This window comes from Triticum aestivum, chromosome 3B (assembly GCF_018294505.1).
Source record: "Triticum aestivum cultivar Chinese Spring chromosome 3B, IWGSC CS RefSeq v2.1, whole genome shotgun sequence".
NCBI lineage: Eukaryota > Viridiplantae > Streptophyta > Magnoliopsida > Poales > Poaceae > Triticum > Triticum aestivum.
Window position 1 is genome coordinate 583576678 of NC_057801.1, and position 18355 is coordinate 583595032.

At 41.2% G+C, this 18355-nt stretch overlaps 2 protein-coding genes across 10 annotated transcripts; both read left to right on the forward strand.

Annotated features, from left to right (window-relative positions):
• Nucleotides 1–1492: 1492 nt before the first annotated feature.
• Nucleotides 1493–10689, forward strand: LOC123071064 (uncharacterized). Of its 9 annotated transcripts, none has more exons than XR_006434123.1 (9): nucleotides 1508–1795; nucleotides 1943–2144; nucleotides 3055–3140; nucleotides 3220–5290; nucleotides 5833–5919; nucleotides 6036–6218; nucleotides 7772–9018; nucleotides 10199–10289; nucleotides 10452–10689. XR_006434123.1 is itself a non-coding variant. In XM_044494531.1 (4 exons), exons 1-3 carry the CDS (start codon nucleotides 1645–1647, stop codon nucleotides 4941–4943), a joined length of 711 nt encoding a protein of 236 aa, XP_044350466.1. In that variant the 5' UTR covers nucleotides 1493–1644; the 3' UTR covers nucleotides 4944–5290; nucleotides 5833–6513. The 9 variants fall into 9 exon arrangements, 1 of the variants encoding a protein (XP_044350466.1); XR_006434124.1 differs by lacking the exons at nucleotides 10199–10289; nucleotides 10452–10689 and having other exon boundaries at nucleotides 3220–3355; nucleotides 4014–4148; nucleotides 4907–5290; nucleotides 7772–8275; XR_006434120.1 differs by lacking the exons at nucleotides 10199–10289; nucleotides 10452–10689 and having other exon boundaries at nucleotides 1507–1795; nucleotides 7772–7907; nucleotides 8041–8275.
• On the forward strand, nucleotides 6853–8275 carry LOC123071065 (uncharacterized). The gene is made up of 2 exons (XM_044494533.1): nucleotides 6853–7280; nucleotides 7470–8275. The coding sequence occupies exons 1-2, from the start codon at nucleotides 6951–6953 to the stop codon at nucleotides 7566–7568; spliced, it is 429 nt and encodes a 142-aa protein (XP_044350468.1). The 5' UTR covers nucleotides 6853–6950; the 3' UTR covers nucleotides 7569–8275.
• Nucleotides 10690–18355: the final 7666 nt, after the last annotated feature.

Below are 18355 nucleotides of genomic sequence, written 5' to 3' on the forward strand. Positions count from 1 at the left end.
GCATCACGACGCCGTTTGAGAATGGCATCTTTATTTCGTGCATAGTATTCTCTGTCCCGCTGCCTCTTCAGTTCCTTAGGGTCTTATAAATAGAAATAGAAAGTTAGCGCATAAGCAATAACAGTGTTCATCATTCAAGAAAAACTGTAGCGCTTAGTAGGCTGTTAATTACCCACGAAGCGGGAGTTGGTTATATCCTGAAATGGGGTGCGTGCCCCCGCACGATTCGGAGATGACATATCGCGCGTATTAGTAGAATCTGCCAAGAGGGTTGAATTAAAGCATATTAGTTAGAATCAAATTGCAGATCTGATCCCTGTTACCATTAGTGGCAAATAGCATTCATGTACACACAGTATTATTAAGAATAAACATGCTTGCTATGTTTATGCAGGATACAGGCTGAAGATTCTTTGTTTTTATTGATGTCAAGCAGGATGGTGCGGTTAGTAGATTGACTGTATTACAAATTCTGCTCACCTTAGGTCTTCATCTGAGGCAGGTTCAGGGACTTGCCGATAGCGAGGAGGCGACGGAGGAACGACTGCCCAGGGTGCGGTGCAGGGCGGCGAGGGCGTCGTTCCGGAAGCAGACGATGCTGCCCCAGGGCGAGGGGATCTGCTGGGCCGCGAGGTCGGGGCGACGGTGCTACGATGTAGCGATGAGATATTGTTTTGTTTCCTTCCTGCTGATGCGTGATTTCAGGTGTTCCCTCCCACCATGGTATGGTGCAGCGATGGGAAGTTATTTGTTTCCTTGCGTGTGATTGATGACTGGGAGGGACGTGGAGGTGATTTGATTTCCTCTGCGGTGGAACGGTCCGTCCGTGTGTAAATTATTAAGTGCACCCCAAACAACACATGAGGTTAAGGTTGACCATTAGATTGATTTTAGTGTGCCTAATCGTAGGGTGGTAATAGGTCTGTGTACGTTTAACGGGGTGCGTGAAGGGAAGTTAATGTTTGCTCTTTTATTAGTAGTAGAGAAGATGCACCCCAAACAACACATGAGGTTAAGGTTGACCATTAGATTGATTTTAGTGTGCCTAATCGTAGGGTGATAATAGGTCTGTGTACATTTAACGGGGTGCGTGAAGGAAAGTTAATGTTTGCTCTTTTATTAGTAGTAGAGATAGTAGAGAAGATGCACCCCAAACAACACATGAGGTTAAGGTTGACCATTAGATTGATTTTAGTGTGCCTAATCGTAGGGTGGTAATAGGTCTGTATACGTTTAACGAGGTGCGTGAAGAAAAGTTAATGTTTGCTCTTTTATTAGTAGTAGAGAAGAGATTCGTAGTAGAGATTCGTAGAAAAAGTTCCACCCGAGCAGTGAAAACCTAAAAGGAGCCCGCGACTGGAAAATTAGATCTTTTGCCCCACTTTACTTCCCACTTACATAATTTGCCTCCCTAGAGGCTGCCGGGTGGGGCCGGGTCCAAGACAACCCTGAGGCAAATCATCTAAGCCCTTGTAAAGTGGGGTAAATCATCTAATCTCCCGCCAGCGACTCCCTCCTCTCTCTCTCTTTTCTGTTTCCTCCCTCGAGCCGCCGCCGCCATCGCCACGTCGCCCAGCCCAGTGCGCCGCCTCCTCTCCCAGCGCCGCCGCCGCCGCCGCCCCTTCTCCCAGCCGCCGCCGCCCCATGTCGCCCAGCCCAGCCCCTTCTCCTAGATCCCAAGGGGTCGGGGTGAGCACCGACGACCCCATCGCTGCTCCTCCGCCCCACGCACGCTCGTCCACCTGGCTTCCTCCTATGTCGTCGGCGGCGCAGCAAAGGCGGTCGAGCCGTCGGGGTGAGTTGCGGTGGGCATCTGTACGGTGTGTCGCCTCCTCTTACTCTCTTCTTCCTCGACGACGCCTCTGTACTCTCCACGCACGATTTCGACCGCGCGCCTCGCCTCACCAGACAACACCAACAGTAGCGCGGGAATCTATGGCAGGGAAGACGAATGAGCTGCAGCCTACCGCGGGGCCCAAGGCGAAGCCTGCGCCGGCGGCAGCGATGATGGAGGTGGAGGTGGAGGAGCTCCCCAAGGCCATGGCCGGCATAGGTCAAGGAGGAGGGCAGAGGTGTGGTGGACAAGGACGCCATGGCCGCTTTCACCACAGCGCCTACATCTTCATCCACTGCCTCTCCACCAAGTATGTGCCTCCTGGCATGGATCTTCTTGTCCTTTCTTAATCCTTAAGTTGGGAAGCGACAAGAACAAGCCAATGTGCATATGAGTACTTTCTAAACAAAATGTATGCAGTTGGCAAAGAATTTATTGTACATACTAACATAAATAGTACATTATGCGATGTATAATGTTTAATTGGCCTCCCAATCATAGTATGGGTATTTTCAATATGGGTGACATTCAGGCTTAGTTAGTTTCCTCTCATTCTTGGCATCAGATGACATCCATAGGTGGGATCCATTTTCATATTAATATATAGCCCTGCTATTTAAATGGTTCCGATTGAATTTTTATGCTCTGAAATAACTAATTTCTCTAGCACCGGATTTATGTCGTCATGGATATATATTATTGATTTTTTGGCCAAGATATAGGTAACTGCATTGTTAGCAACTGCTGGAAACAAGTTTATATTCAGCATGGTCAATCTAAATAGACGAGTAATGTAGATGGATACTTCTACACTTTTTTAGAAGATGCTCTGAAGTTAATTGTTTGAGATGCTTATTTGTAATGTGTTTTTTGAAATCAAATTGGTTCTTCGCTGTGATTTTTGAGGTGATTGCTCATGCCTAGGTTCGTACATTATTGATGTGTGCATTGCTTATGAAGAACACAGCCGCATCTGATGTATTCATGTGTCTTCCCTTCATACGGTAATATATTTAAATGTTCCTGGCCACTGCAGGTGCTACTTATCAACTTATAAACGTTTGGTTTGGTCACGTGTCTTAGAACAACTTTTTTAGCACATGTATGTGAAATAACAAGCGTACCGTTCTCATTTATAGGATATTTATTATTTTCATTTTCATGTTAGAATTACTTTTGGTGTGCTATTTAAAACAGCCATGTTGATCTCGATGACACAGGGATACATAGAGCTAGCCAGTGCAAGCTTCTGGTTTGGTTGCTGTAAACATACTAAGGTCCCTACCATATGTGAAAAGAAGGAAAGGTTGGTGTTAGCTGATGCACCACTTTCCTTTCATGATGTTATAGTTTGAAGGGTTGCTCATGGGTTTTGTCTCGTGCAGAGGCCAGACGTGGGACTGGTGCTTGGTAGCACCAGCGATTCCTACAGGCATTTCGATTCCAATAACTAAAAGTTCTAGGGAAGATGTATGTTTCCTACAAAGGTTTTGAGTCTGAGAGGCACAGAAGAAGTTAGAGGTGTGCCAGCTTATTTGGCTTTACAGTGGCATGTATTGACAAACGATTGTAATATTCAGTATGCTAGGGTGTGTCCTATTTATCATGCAGATTCTCTTTTAGGTGCTCGATAAAGATAACGAAAGCTAACAGAGATCATAATATATTTTTACTTATATTTTTCTCTTCCTTTTAGTTCTGTGTAGTCTTTATTTACCACGTGATGATTAGTTTGAATGCTTATAGTGGTGATACTTTCCCTATAAATGTGTTGGGTAGATTATAATTCTGTTACTTGATTTAGGACAGTATATGGTTCTATGATACGGGATTTAGAGGAACATATATGGGATTTAGTTCTTCAGGTCACACTTGTCCCATATTCTGTTACTTTGCCTATTGATTTTGGCTTGCAATTGAGTAAGATGCAGACTGGTATTCTCCCTTGTGTGTCAGAATCTGAAGTATTTGACCATTTGGGTTCACTTCTATCATGTGTTGTATCCTTCCTCTGTTTTAAGATTTACTAGGCACATGCAGATTAGTTGTTGTTTCAAACATGTCAATGAAAGGTAATAATGTTAAAATTGCTTCCCCAAGGGCCAAGGTGGTGATGATCACTTTGTGCTTCTTTTCCTATTCGTTCCAATAATGATTCTTCTGGGTGATGTTGATTTAGGTTTTTGTGGTCATGTCATACACCAATTACCGTTGAGATATGTAATGGTATGGGAGTGGGGCTGCAAGGATGTGAAAATGGCCTGGAAGACAGAGTTAGCAGCGACATGTGCCCTCAAGTAATTTCTTGCCAAAGGTATGCTATAGGTACAACCAGCTTCAGAGACATGCCTAGGTAGCTCTCCTATGCCCAGTTTTACTATTCCTCTGTTTTTTTCTAGCTAAAGACAACATAGTCAAATTACTTTGTAAATAGCACATTCCATGTATGGTTTACTGTTGCACATTGTTTATAAATTATCCCTGGTTCTCTTGCCCCCCTTTAGTTTAGCTTTATTGATTGATAATGAATTTACAACAATATGGCGTAGAAGCTATTTATTTTGTTTGAACTAAATCAGTCTCAAGTTAAAATACAAAAACCCTGAATATGTTCATGCCATCCCTGAAAATACTGGGTTTGGATTTTTATTTATGTGCAGTATGTATGTCCTATAAAGATCACATCATGAAGAGGTTTCTTCAATGCAACAAATTGTTTTCTTCCTGCTTTAGTGTCTTGTACAGCATCCCTATTTAGTAACAATTTTATAGGAGACCACATTCATACTTCTGTACTAAATTCTTCATAACATTGCCATGATTGTTGGAGTATAATTCTCACGACGAGCCTATGGAATATATGTTATTTACCCTGCTATCTCCCACCATTTTTCCTATGCTTCACCCAACAATTGCTTAAGAGGTTGCAAAATTTGTTTAGCTCCATCTATTTGTGCATATAGAAAATCCATGTACCTCTGTTTGTCACACATTGCTTACTATTCTATTGTCTCCTGCTTGCTACTACCTCTGCAAGTCCTCAACCTCATGATTTCTTGCTGTTCAATGAAGGTCTCCTCTGAAAATTTCAGCACAACATGCAGACTGAAAACATAAAGCTTGATATTGATGTTGCTGCGCCTGGTACGCTTGATGAAGGCGACGACAGTCAAAACAATATAATGACATTGTCCTATGCTGGTAGAACTCGTTATATGACTCAAAGCTATCATGATGGAATGGCAGCTTCGCATGTCAACGACTCACCTGATATAGTCACCACATTCACATGTAACCCAAAGTGGGCTCAGATAACAAAGACGCTTAGGCCTGAGCAACAAGAAATCAATAAGGCAGCTGACCCTGTTCGTATCTATCGCATGAAGCTACTTGAGTATCTGCAGAAGATCAAAGACGGGAAGATATTTGGGCCTATGGTCACTGGTACTGTGCCCGGTAATTTATCTCCGCTTTCTTTATTTTCCTTAGCCAGGTACTTTAATCTCCTCTTTTGCAGTTCTCCACAATGTCGAATTTCAGAAAAACATACTACCACATGCCCGTATCCTTGTTTGGCAGAAGAAGAACAATATCAAAGTGATCATACCAACTTTCATGAAAAACTTTGTTTCAACCACTATTAGTATTTCTATCGGATATACTTTCTTCTATATCTTTTTTGTTTGTTCCATTTTACATGCGTTGCGGTAATTAGATTAACCCTATCACAGGGATCTGAACTAGAGAGGTATGAACTCTCTATACAATGAAGCATAATACACTGCTATCTACTTATCAAAGCCATAAATGCTCATATAAATTATAAATTATTTGGCACTACAAATCCATCATACAATTAAGCTTCTATTCCTATTCCAATTGGACTTGCAAAGCCTTTGTTCCTTTATTCCATCTTATTGAGTTTGTCTTCCTGTTCATATAGAATACAAATACATGTTTCCGAAGTAATCCTTTTGCTGAAAATTTGATGATCCTAGGGATGAGCCGGCTGTTACAAAGACTAACGCATCAAAAACATTTGAGTGCTAGCTGAACCAAAGCTTTGGAATGATAATGCCTAAGTGGTATGTCTGTTCTTGCGATCTCTTCTTTCTGCTTATTTTTCCATTGCCATGCTTTCCATTCTGTTATATTTAACATGAGACACAAAAATACGCAAAGCATGCTACTACGCTGTCAGGTATATGAGCTCATATTCTGTGCAAATACAAAACACAACGACTGCTCGCCACCTAAGAGGGCAGGATAACACCAAGGGAGTTATGGAAGCAGCACTTGCAAGCATTGAAAAACTGACGCAGAGACTACGCTACATTGGTATGAAGTCCGAGCAGCGCCTGGAGGCTACAAGAAATAGTTTCTGGTAAACTTCAGGCAATGTGTCCTAACCAGCATGCTTCTGTGGTTACTGAAACAGCCACCTTTTGTTTCATATCGATCAAACCAGGGTCTTTCCCATTTTGGAGTACTCCGAGCCAGATATGTATAGTCTTCCGTTGCTGCCTCTGTGGTGAAAAGTAGTGTATAATGCAGTCTATCAGCTTTAGGTTTTGTTATTATCTCTGTGGTCAAGATCAGTTTATCATCGCTTATTGTATATGTAAAGAACTGCTCTTCTACTGTTATTTCCAGAACCTTTCCTTTTATGCGTGCTTTCACTTCAATGCTTTGATTAAAACTTCCCTATAATCATGTCTTGTGATCACAGTATATGCAAAAAAATAAGAGCAATTACATTGCTGCTTACTACTGTGTAGTATGCTTTTGAGACGGCCATGATAAAAGAGATATATGCTCACTCTTCCATTACTTGGCTTATCCTCGGCCTTTGCGCCATTGGCGCAACGGGTCATCTAGTATAACAAAACCAGGATTCGAGTTCGACTCGAGTAGATATTTAAACGGGATTAAACATGGTGCTCCCTAATATGAGGCCTATAAGTTATTGAAAAAGAAGAGTTAGCTTTGTGTAAAATACTTATGTCCGTATCCTGTATCTCATCCGCTCCCTCTCGCCGCCGCCAACCGAACCTAGGCATGGCTTCTTCCTCATCCTCTCTTTCCTTCCGCCACCGTCTCCCACATCTACGCAGCCATGGCGGAGATCGTAGAGACTCCCTTGGAAACGATTTCCCCGAACCTAGGGTTGCCTCTCCTCCTTCCGCCACCGCGACCGCGAGCTCCGCTCCCCCACATTGCCTCTCCCTCTCCGGCGGAGAAGCTGACAAATTCGAGCCAGCTCCCATTACCCCTCCGCACGCGCTTGCTAGGAGGAGGCCCACGCAGCCATGGCGGAGGTCCTGAACACTCTGAGGACGAGGAGGGGGACGTGTACCGGATCTGCAGCGACGACGAGCACCCGCTTCGCTACCCCTGCGCCAGCATCAAATTGTGCACCAGTACTGCCTCCTTCCGCCAGTGTGAGGTATGCATCATCTGCTGCCGACCTCCCAGCCCCTGGGTTCCTCCATAGCAAGGTAGGTTCCTCGGGGATTCGATTTGATTTTATAGGGCAACTGATGTGGTGGTGATTTCATGCGTGTTGTATGATATTACTGCTCTATGTTGCTATAATTATCTGTTGAAGCTAGAGTAAATGACTATTGTTTTGCAGGTACTGACCGGAGTTGGATTCAGTCTTTATAAACCTGGCTTTCAGTTTTGCTCCATTCGCTGGCTTATTTGCCCTGCTTCTGTATTCTTGGAAGAGTGAATAAAAGATACATGTACACCGATGATGACTCCGAGCACAGTACGCCGACGGGCAGCTCGGGTGGGTTCCACTACATCCACATCCCATTTTTTCATCCCGAGAACAAACAACTCATTAACCCATTTTAATCTATATCTGAACATTTGCATCTATGGATTCTTTATCTGTTGTTTTGGTGGAAATTTTGATCTCGGCCACCACAGGAGCTCTCCTCCACGCCCTCGTGGGGCGGCCATGCTGCTCTGATTCCGAGCTCCCCACATCGTTGCATGGCCTGTGCCAGGTCCAAGATGGAGAAGGACGCCAGAGCCAGCCTCATGCACCCCTGTGTCTGTGTGCGTACGTGAACTGTGGTGTTTGAGCGGCTTGCTTTCTGGGTGCTGCTCCTTGGTTGTTGTATGCGGGGGCGTATTGTTGTTGTAATCTTTGTTTTTCTTCATGGATGCAGCTAACTAATTATATTCATTTTCAGGCACAAAGATTGGTTGCAGGAGTACAATGAGAAATATAAGGTCTTCCCTTGAATGGCCAGATAGAGAAAACAATGTACTCTTATTTCTTGTGATGTTATGTTTTCTGCTATAACCGGCATGGTTGGTATACATGTCTCAATTCCTAAAGGTTCAGGAGGATTTGAGTGCTGCTAAAGAGAGAGACAAGGATCAGTGCTATAAAATTGTTGTTCAGAGACATGTACCATGAATTGGGCACAATATGTTTCTACGTGCCTTCTCCTTATTGACTAAAGCTAAGTACTCCCTCCGTCCGAAAATACTTGTCATCAAAATGGATAAAAATAGATGAATCTAGAACTAAAATACGTCTAGATACATCCCCTTTCATCCATTTTGATGACAAGTATTTCCGGACGGAGGGAGTATATGACTATTTTCAGTTCTCTCATGTAACCTGAACAGTTGTTAGTCACATTTTAGCATTCCTTGCAATTCTTGGTTAGCAGCGCGCTGCGACACACATGGCTCTGCCTCCATGTCGTTCTACTTACTTTCGTGCTCTCTACTTTCATTCCACAAACCAACATTTTTTCCGTATTAATCATGCCATGCTGAAAGGTAAATGTTATTGCTCGGGCAGAAAGGAACATTATTGTCATTCTTGCTGTTGTTTGGGCACTATAGTTCATGCTATATTCTGAACTCCTTTTTTGTTCTACTCATCTTTTGTTTTCTGTTGTGTTGCCTCATTTATCTACAATATGAATTCTTAGACTTTGCGTTTCTTAAACATGGTCAGGACAATCGATAAAATTTAGATGCTAAGTTTCCTTTTTCTGCAGATTTTCTCTACAAAGCCAGCATTGGATGCTGGCAAAATTGAAGAAAAACTCTCCAGGAAATTGAATAAATAGTTATTGTTGATTTTAGTTGCTACAAGGAAAAGACTGCTGCAAATTTTAGAACCAGTTTATCAATTTTGGCAGCTGTACCAGGTATTGCTTATTTTTAATTGTGTAGCATTTAGTCAGATTTGGCTTATTTGATAATGAGCAATGAATGATTGTTGTAATCGAATATAGCAAATAAATTTGCGGCGTAGCTTCAAAACTGTTAATGTGAAGTTGTCAGGGTCTGATTTTTATAATTTTGATTCTTTCCTTAAGTTGTCGATGGAAAACATTGAAGCATGTAGTTATACCTATTTTGTAAATCAAAAGCTGTTAGTAACATTTAGTCTCAAGATATTATAGTCAAAAATGCTAACTACTTATGCCTTCATGGTTTTTTGATATTCCCTCTGATCCATATTAGTTGTCGCCGAAATGAATGTTTGTAGACGTATTTCTAGATACATAAGTTTGAAGCCTGTAGTTATACCTATTTTGAAAATCAAAAGCGGTTAGTAACATTTAGACTCAAGATATTACGGTAAAAAATGCTAACTAATGACCCTTCATGGTTTTTTGATATTCCCTCTGATCCATATTAGTTGTCGCTGGAATGAATGTGTAGACGTATTTCTAGATACATAAGTTCGAGGGGCAACTAATTTGGATCAGAGGGGGTACTAAGAGTAACAGTGACTAGCTGTTCAGTTACTCTGCACTTTATTGTGAGTTTTACCTGATTTGGTTCGTTTATCAAGGCGAATTAAACTGGTATTAGGAGGGTAGTGCTATAATTACCGCAGTAGTACCGGTGCAAAGAAATGCTTTTCTGAAATTTAAAACACAATTGCTCTAAAATTTATGGCATACTTTGTATTTCTGCCTCAACCTTCTCTATACGTACATCAAATATATCTTTGCAATTAGATTTTTTCCTTGCAAATCTTAATGTAATTCAAAAAAGGATTATGAAGTATGCCATGATTTCTTTATATAATTTGTTTGATTATTTCTAATTCTATGGCTTCCGTAAGTACCATTTGTGTTCAGGTTTGGTATTAGGAGGGTAATCTCCTCGTCATGCAATTTTTATTTCTTGGAATGCATGATAAAGGAGTTACTTTATTCTGAGCGTTTGTTTCTAGATAATAGATTGGCTAACCAGTTGCCTAACATTGTTGTAAATGCGGTAACATCATGTTTCTTTCATAGTACTTCCTTTGAAAGCTTTATTCCACAAAATTGCTTAGCATATTTGTATTTTCTGTTTGGTCCCTGCTATAAGTCATATGCATCTGCCAACGCGGTGAGCCAATTGATATTTTCATGATGGGATAATGCATATGCACCAGAAGTTTGATGCGGACACACGTCTGGTATGTTTTTTCTTTCTTTTTGCACAATATAGCGTCCTTCTGTATTTCATAGACTTTTGGATTTGGATAAATAGTTCAAATGCATTTCCAGTAACACGCTTGTGAACATTGCCACCTGCTGTAATGTAACATCAGAACACTTACACCATTGCTTTGTTGTAGATTGAGGGTCTGGTCCTTGACAATGGTTAGCAGCACCCTGACATTAAGCACATGCAGAGAAATGTAACATCCTGATAGCAAATGTATAAAGCGGGGCGAAAGCCTTTTTTTTGGTAAATGTAACATCCTGACATGTAATGTATCACTGGTGTATGAGAAAAGGTGTGTAGTTTTGCATAAATTACTTATTCAACTTGCAAATTCCCTTGAACTTCGAAGGATTTGATGTGGTGGCCAAAGTTATACAGCCTCATGATACATATCATCCACTCTTTGAAATTCACATGCATGTTTCGCTCAATTTATTCAGGAGCATAACTATCATCTCAGTGGCGGATCCAGAAATTCAACATTGGATGTTCAAATTTTTTTTCCACCCTAATATAGAATGCTCCATTGCATATATTTCAAAGTCTTTTTTCATCAAAGGAGCTCAAGCTCCCAATTTCATTTCCACAAACTGATAAAACAACCACCAATTCGAAAATAATTCATTTGTTGCTTTTGTACTAATAAAATCAAGCAGATCCTCACTCCTCAGTGTCATCTACGGCTATGTCTTTCTGAATCTAGATAGCGGCTACACATTCAGTTGAAGATTTCACAACAAAAATGAACCAACAAATCAACGATTGCAAATTCAGAGTTGGATGGGGGATTCAACTTAGGCTTAGAGATTGAGGTTGTTCAAACCAATTGCTGCACTGGTATGTTCAGCAGCGACACTCGTCCCCACCCTCTGTGCATCATGTCCCCGTCGCTCCTGGCACGGAACCGCAGGGCTTGTCTGTATCCTCTGACGAAAGCATGGGGTGCTGCCGCAACCGTGTCTCCCTCGCCTGGCCGTGGCCTGCCAGTCGCCATCGGCAGAGGGTCACACCGCCGCCTCGTCCGTGGGAACCAAACCTTTTTTAAGGGTCCATGGGAACCAAACCTTTTTTAAGGGTCCATGGGAACATAACTATGTGGAGAAGAAAAGCTGGCTCCCTGATTCGCCCGTCTCATGCGAACGTGTGTTGGAGAAGTACTGGGCTGCCAAGGTAGTGCGCTGCTCCTGATTACCTGAACTGGTCCTATGCCTACTTACGATTTTTTTGCCAAAAAGTTTGGGTGTACATTTGTACACCCCCCATGGTGGATCCGCCCTTGTATCATCTGATCCATGTGTGTGTTTGCTTGGGTCTGTTATTTAGCATCTTTCACGACAAATATGCTAATCCCCATAGTGGCTTTCAAGCGATCAGTTTTTTATCCAACAAAACCTGTATGTAAGTTGATATAAATATTTTGTGAGGTTCATATGTTTTCCTGAAAGCTGAACATTCAAAGTTGTGATGGTAAATGGCATCCATGTCACCAGCTTTGGCTTTAAAGCAAACTTATCTCAATTTACTAATGTTCAATGCACTTGTACAAAATTTCTATTTGTATGTGGCCAAAATAAATATTTGAGCACATTGACTATTTGTTTTAGACACCCTTTTCACGCCATTCTTTTCTTCCGTTGCAAAGCGCGGGCATTTTTGCTAGTAATAATAAAGCACGGATAGACTCCGTCAGGTTCACTGTCGCGACGGTTTTGCATAAAAGACCCTACTTTTCTACGGTTATGTACAGTCGTCCCCCTGGGCCCTTTTCGCTAAAAATACATGTCACGCCATTCTTTTCTCCCGTTGCAACGCGCGGGCATTTTTGCTAGTAATAATAAAGCACGGATAGACTCCGTCAGGTTCACTGTCGCGACGGTTTTGCATAAAAGACCCTACTTTTCTACGGTTATGTACAGTCGTCCCCCTGGGCCCTTTTCGCTAAAAATACATGTACATGCCGGACTCGAGCCTGGGACCTCCTGTGTATAACATAGATGTCACAACCAACCAGGCTGGCTGCCTTTTGCTGAAAAATTGTCCCACATCGCGACCTTAGAATATATCACACCAATTTATATACATGTTTCAATTTTTCTGCGTATCAATAGGGTAGCTTGGGACGGAGCTCGGGCGTGGCAAGAGGACGGGGCGTCTGATGGTGGTAATGGTCGGTGCAGTGGCGACCATGGAGGCAGCAGAAGGCGTTCAAGAGAGCGAGGGAGAGATGAGGGGATCGAGCAGATAGATAGATGCTCGTTGCGCTAGGGTTATAGGGATCGAGCGAGTGGGAGATGGGCTTGCGACTATTCTTTCATCAAACGTTTTTAGTACGTTGTCTCATTTTTATTACGTCTCTTACAAGATTTTTCATCGTATGTTTCGCTCCCACTCAGTCACGTGTTTCGCTAGATTTTACATAACAAACTGGTCTAGATCTAAACATGTCTGTGCCCTGTTCCTGGGCTTTCTTCTAGAAAAGGCAAAAAACTCGAGTCATGCTCCTCCCATCATGGTGAGGCATCCAACTGGGCTATCTATGTATCCAATGAATGTGAATGTTTTTTACAATCAAATAGTCCCACCTTGCCCACTTTTGTCAGATCCTAGCACTTAATATATGCTTGTTTGCATGGAAAATCCACAAGCAACCTCAAAATAAACAGAGTAGGATGAGGCGGGTCTGCTTGTGACCGGAAGGAAAAAAATCTGGCAGGCATAAGGAAGGAAAGCAATTAATAAAAATAAAAATATGGCAAAAGAAATAAAAATCTACCGTGTGCCTAAGGATAGAAAAGTTGTGCGTAGGATAAACTCTTATGTCCGAGAAGGAAGAAATTAACAGAAAGAATAAACTCGTTGTGAAAGAGGCCAGTCATGTTGTAAGGCGCAACAATACCAATTATTTTCATGCGTTTTACACTTTTTTTGTTATTTAAAATGTTTTTCCTTTTGGAAAATATCATGCATTTTAGTTTCTTTTGTGAAGTTTTAAGAAAAGTTTTAACATATTAAAATAATATTCATATAAATTGAAAAAATTTCACCCTTTTCTAAAAGAAAAAAACTGATGTAATTCTAAAAATGTCACATGCTAATTTTTCATAATTAAAAAAAATACCATTCTATTTTAATAAGTACATGTGATTTAAAGAGTGTTTATGTATTATAAAAAGAATGTTGATGTATTTTGAAAATAAATACACAATTTAAAAGTGAGTGAGCGTATGAGGGTTAGTGTTTGGACATCCAACGATATCATCACCTTGAGATTGGCGACATTCAGACGCAATGGTTGATCATGGTTGATCAAGGCGGGAATGAGGATAAGCGATAACACGGATGAGACGCTATGGTTAAATAGATAACATGGACATGTAGAGGGGTTTAGAGTCGTGCTTATTGTGCTAGAAACATACTTTTTTTCTCCCGTTGCAACGCCACGGGCATGTTTGCTCGAATATTTCATACATAACTACTTTATCACAGGATGAAATGAAAATGATGAGCTGAAATAGGTCATGATAAACATTGTTAGGGTACGTCCAAATTTCAAAGTGCAAAAAGAAATACTTAGTGTAACCTTATTTATGACATTTCAAATAATTGGTTTAAAAAATGTTGCATAATGGCACTGGAGCAGGTTATATTTATTTTTTCGCCCGGTGCAACGCACGTGCATTTGTACTAGTGAAATATAAAAAAAGGTTGAGCAGTATGGTGGAGAGGGGCTGTAAGGAACACCCATTTGGCTGAAGTGGGACAACAACATGTTTCAACACAAATCCATCAAGTGTAGGAGGATTTAGCGGCTCGTCAGAACTTGAGCTACCTTTTTTCCATGAACGCTTGATATTTTTAACCATCCTCCTAAAAATCCTGTTCGCTTCAGAGCTGCTAGGTTTATTGAATGAGTCAAGAAATTCAAACTGCCTTTCTTTCACATTTAAGGCAACTACACAATAATGACCAACACCATCGCTCGTCGTCTTTGGCGGATCAAATGTTGCAAACATGACCCGTTGGAAGTAAATAAATAAATAAAAGTATTACAAGAACAAGAAAAAAAACACTATAATAACCAACACACAAAAAATTGTCGTCGACACATAAAAACGTTACTCACCATATCTTTTTTATCAACACGCTCCTCGGCTTTTGAAGAGAACATCAATTTAACACTCCCGCCTACACTACTATCATGCCAAATACTTGTTTGCCAAAACAAAACCAAACAAAGGGATAGTGCTCAAGCAAACAGGTCATCACACGAAATCAGAAAAGAAAATCAAAGAACAAAAAAAATGCTGCATGCTTACACAAATATGGTACGGGACAACCATCGTCAGAGATCCCTTAAATTTATCTACCAGCAAAGAAACCTCGAGATCTACAAGGGCTGTAGTGAGCATCCCTTTATCCCAAAAAGATTGACCAACTTCGCTAATGGTAATATCAGCCACCTCAGTTTTAAAAGCAATCATGTTCCTAATTTTTTTATGAAAAACTAAAACAGAAGATACTACAAAAATAACAAGAACGAGAAATGGTAAAGACTGAAATTAGAAAATACATATGAACAAAACAATTTTTAAAAAGCCATACTTCTTCTTTTTGTCCCTCCGAGTCCTCGTAACAACAGTGTACAACTCATTGTATCTTTTCAGAAGGGCTGGTCAATGCTCGACGGTGTCACACAGGAAGTTCGTCATTTGTAATAAAAAAAGATGAAGTTCACTTATCCAAAAAATGAAGTTCAATATTACGATAAGGAAATTATGCTAGCTATTTTCAAAATCACCAACAAAAGATGAAGTTTCACTTATCATTAGACATCTAATGCAGCTACCATAGTAATTAAAAAAATTGAATGAGAAAAACTTCAACTTCACTGTTCGAAACAGAACTCTTGTCTTTAGTGTCAGAGTCTTCATGCTGTTGTTCTTAAGAGCTAACCAAAACATTTACTTGGCTAGGTTGCGATGAAACCAACATAGCCTCACTGGAACGCCCTACTGTAGCAACATCAGCATTCTCTGGATTTACAACAGTCTGGTCAACCGCAACGTCCTTAGATACCTCAGCTTCATGAGGCTCCACTCTGAATACATCAAGAACATCGTTGGGCGTCAGAAAAATAGGAGAAGCAGCAACTCTACCAGCAGGAACGACATTATCCAGCGGCTTTTCAATGCCAACATGAGAATCTTTGTGCCGACTAGGGGAAGCAGCATCGTGGGATTCCTGAGCTACAAAAGGTTCTACACTGTCGGCGACAACCGATACAGAAGCATCAACACTGCCACCATTAGCAACAGCACAATCCCCCTAGTTCACATCAACATGAACTTCTACGTTTTCATCTCCAGGCTGTATAAAGTTTAAAAAAGACACAATGACACAAATGAGCAAGGGGATAATTAACACAACAACACACAGCTCACTTATGTCAAAGACTATAGTCCAGATATGTAAAAGAACCGCAGTTCACTTATGTCAAACACTGCAGCCCACACATGTCAAAGAACTGCAGTCCATATATGTAAAAAGAAATGCAGTTCACTTATGTCAAACACTGCAGCCAACATATGCAAAAAAGAACTACAATTCAATTCTGTTAAAATGCTGAAGCTTACATATGTAAAAGACTGTAGCCCACATATGCGAAAAGAACTGTAGTTCACTTCTGTCAAAGACTGAAGCTCACACATGTAAAACTATGCAGCTCACATATGTAAAAGAAATGCATATGAGTGACAGAATAGCATACATCAAGCTTATAAAAACAACAAAAATTAGATTACAACCGACTAACAGAAAATGTAATTCCACTAAACCTTATCAGCTACAACATCTGGAGGGGACGATGCATCAGCCGAGTCCTGATCCTTCTCAGAGCCATTGTAGGAATCTTTGTGCACATCACAAGCAGCAACTCCAATCTACGGGCATTGAACAAACCAAAACGAAAATAAGATGGTAACGACCAAAAAAGAAAAAAACCTCAACTATGCACAAGCAGTACACATTTTACAATCATGAGGTACACAAAAATACAATAAAATGGAAAGCAAAAAATTCAAGTTTAAGAAGAGAGGCACATGGCAGGACAGGCATGGCAGAAAATACTTGTACCTGACCAATTCCATCGTCCCTAGATCCATGGACACCAGAAGATTCCACTCCAGCCAATAACAAAAAACAAATAGTGAGGAGCAGTCCACATAATGCACGAAAGAGGTTCAAAGGCACAAAAAACCTAGAACGTACATTATCAGCGCCGACGCCAGCGTCCTGATGGTTCATTTCATCCAAAATGTGCTCAACATTCTTCTCATACCGAGCGTATTTTTCTTCCTGTGAATGTTTCAACTGAGCACACGAAGACTGAATATTCGTCACCTCAGTCTTCAGACTTTCAACCACGCCACAATCAAAATTGTGAGCAGCAACAATATCTTCATCTTGTGGACCATGGCCAGCAAGGAAAAAACCATCAACTGTCCTCAAGCTATCACCAGAGGTTGGCAAATCTTCAGTTAACTTCAAAACCTTCAGAAGAAGCTCATCAATCTCCTCATGTTTTTCTCCGCCAACAAATGTCTGTTTAGGAGAGCTTCTATTATAAAACATCCGATGAGCCATGAAACCACGAGTAGGCGGCGCATTATCATCATAGGCAGGAAGTTGGCTATAGATAGGCTCACAAAACCTAGCAGGAGTGCAAGGCCCCGCATCAGAGCCGCCACATAGCACTGCAGTAGGACAGTTGTACACAATATTACCTGACGCCTTCAACTGCAAAAAAGACAAAAAGGGAAGAGAAGTACACATGTAAATACTAGAAAGTTCATATTTATAATGATTGCACTTTTTTTAAAATGATCTTAAAAACTCATATGCACTAACAGACAGCTTCCCAAATTTGTAAGTTTCCAAATAAATCTTTCCCTTGACAAGCATATCCTCGTTGTATAACTTCATCAGATCCTTGGTCGTCAGGTATGATGCGCGTGGCATCAATGTGTGCTTAACTGAAAATTTGCAAAGCTTCAAGCAATCAAGATACATAATCAAGGGGACAATGGCGCAAACCTCTGCACAATTCTGCTTGGTGCCTTCTGTCTGCCACCTCACCACAATTTCCTGCAGCTCATCAACAACAAGCTGACAAAAGTCCATCTGTGCCATAGCCGCATAATCCATGTTCTCAACCATGGTAGCAACCCTGCCCAAACGAACTGCAGGCCCATGGCACATCAAATTCTGATAAAGTATCAGGAAGAATGCCTTGACAACAAGATCAACCATCACATGATCATCTTACTGCACCAACACCTCCAGCTTTTGAAGCAAGTCCTTGACACCTATACTTTTTGAAGGTCAAAGCCAAGCTCATCCTTGAGGGCAGTCAACGAGTCATCATGGCCGCTGGTAGCAGGCATGGGTGTAGTGTGACTTCCCATAGGTAAATAAAAAATGTGATGAACTGCATCACGATTGATTCGAAGAACCCTGCCATTCCCAAAGTCCATTATCATCGTGGCAGGGTCAATCACTCCCATCAGATAGCACATAAGAATGCGCGACACATTTTTCTTTACTATTAGTTCAAAGACAACACCAAATCCAGCATCCCAAACACGACACTACTAGGAAAAGGGCTATAGATGAAATGGCCACTAATGGCGCACCAGACATGTGGTGCACCACTACTATATAGCAGTGGAGCACCATGTGTTGGTGCGCCATTAGTGTGAAAGACACTAATGGCACACGAGACACATGGTGCGCCACTAGTAACAATTTTTTTTATTTTTCCAAACATACTAATGGCGCACCAGGGCACATGGTGCGCCACCAGCCACACAGTGCGCCACTACTATATATTTTTTTTATTTTATTTTTTGCAAAACTACTAATGGCGCACCAGGGAATAGTGTGCAATTACTAGTTTAAACTAGTAATGACGCACTGTGCCCTCGTGCGCCATTAGTGTACACACACACACACACACACACACACACACACACATAC

Excerpts from the sequence above, each read along its gene's own strand:
- LOC123071064 (XM_044494531.1), top strand. The coding sequence starts at position 1,645 with ATGTCGCCCAGCCCAGCCCCTTCTCCTAGATCCCAAGGGGTCGGGGTG. Across the intron at positions 2,145-4,013 it reads ATCCACTGCCTCTCCACCAA|GTTTTTGTGGTCATGTCATA; the intron begins GTATGTGCCTCC and ends ATGTTGATTTAG. Across the intron at positions 4,188-4,906 it reads AGCTTCAGAGACATGCCTAG|GTCTCCTCTGAAAATTTCAG; the intron begins GTAGCTCTCCTA and ends TGTTCAATGAAG.
- LOC123071065 (XM_044494533.1), top strand. The coding sequence starts at position 6,951 with ATGGCGGAGATCGTAGAGACTCCCTTGGAAACGATTTCCCCGAACCTA. Across the intron at positions 7,281-7,469 it reads CCTCCTTCCGCCAGTGTGAG|GTACTGACCGGAGTTGGATT; the intron begins GTATGCATCATC and ends ATTGTTTTGCAG.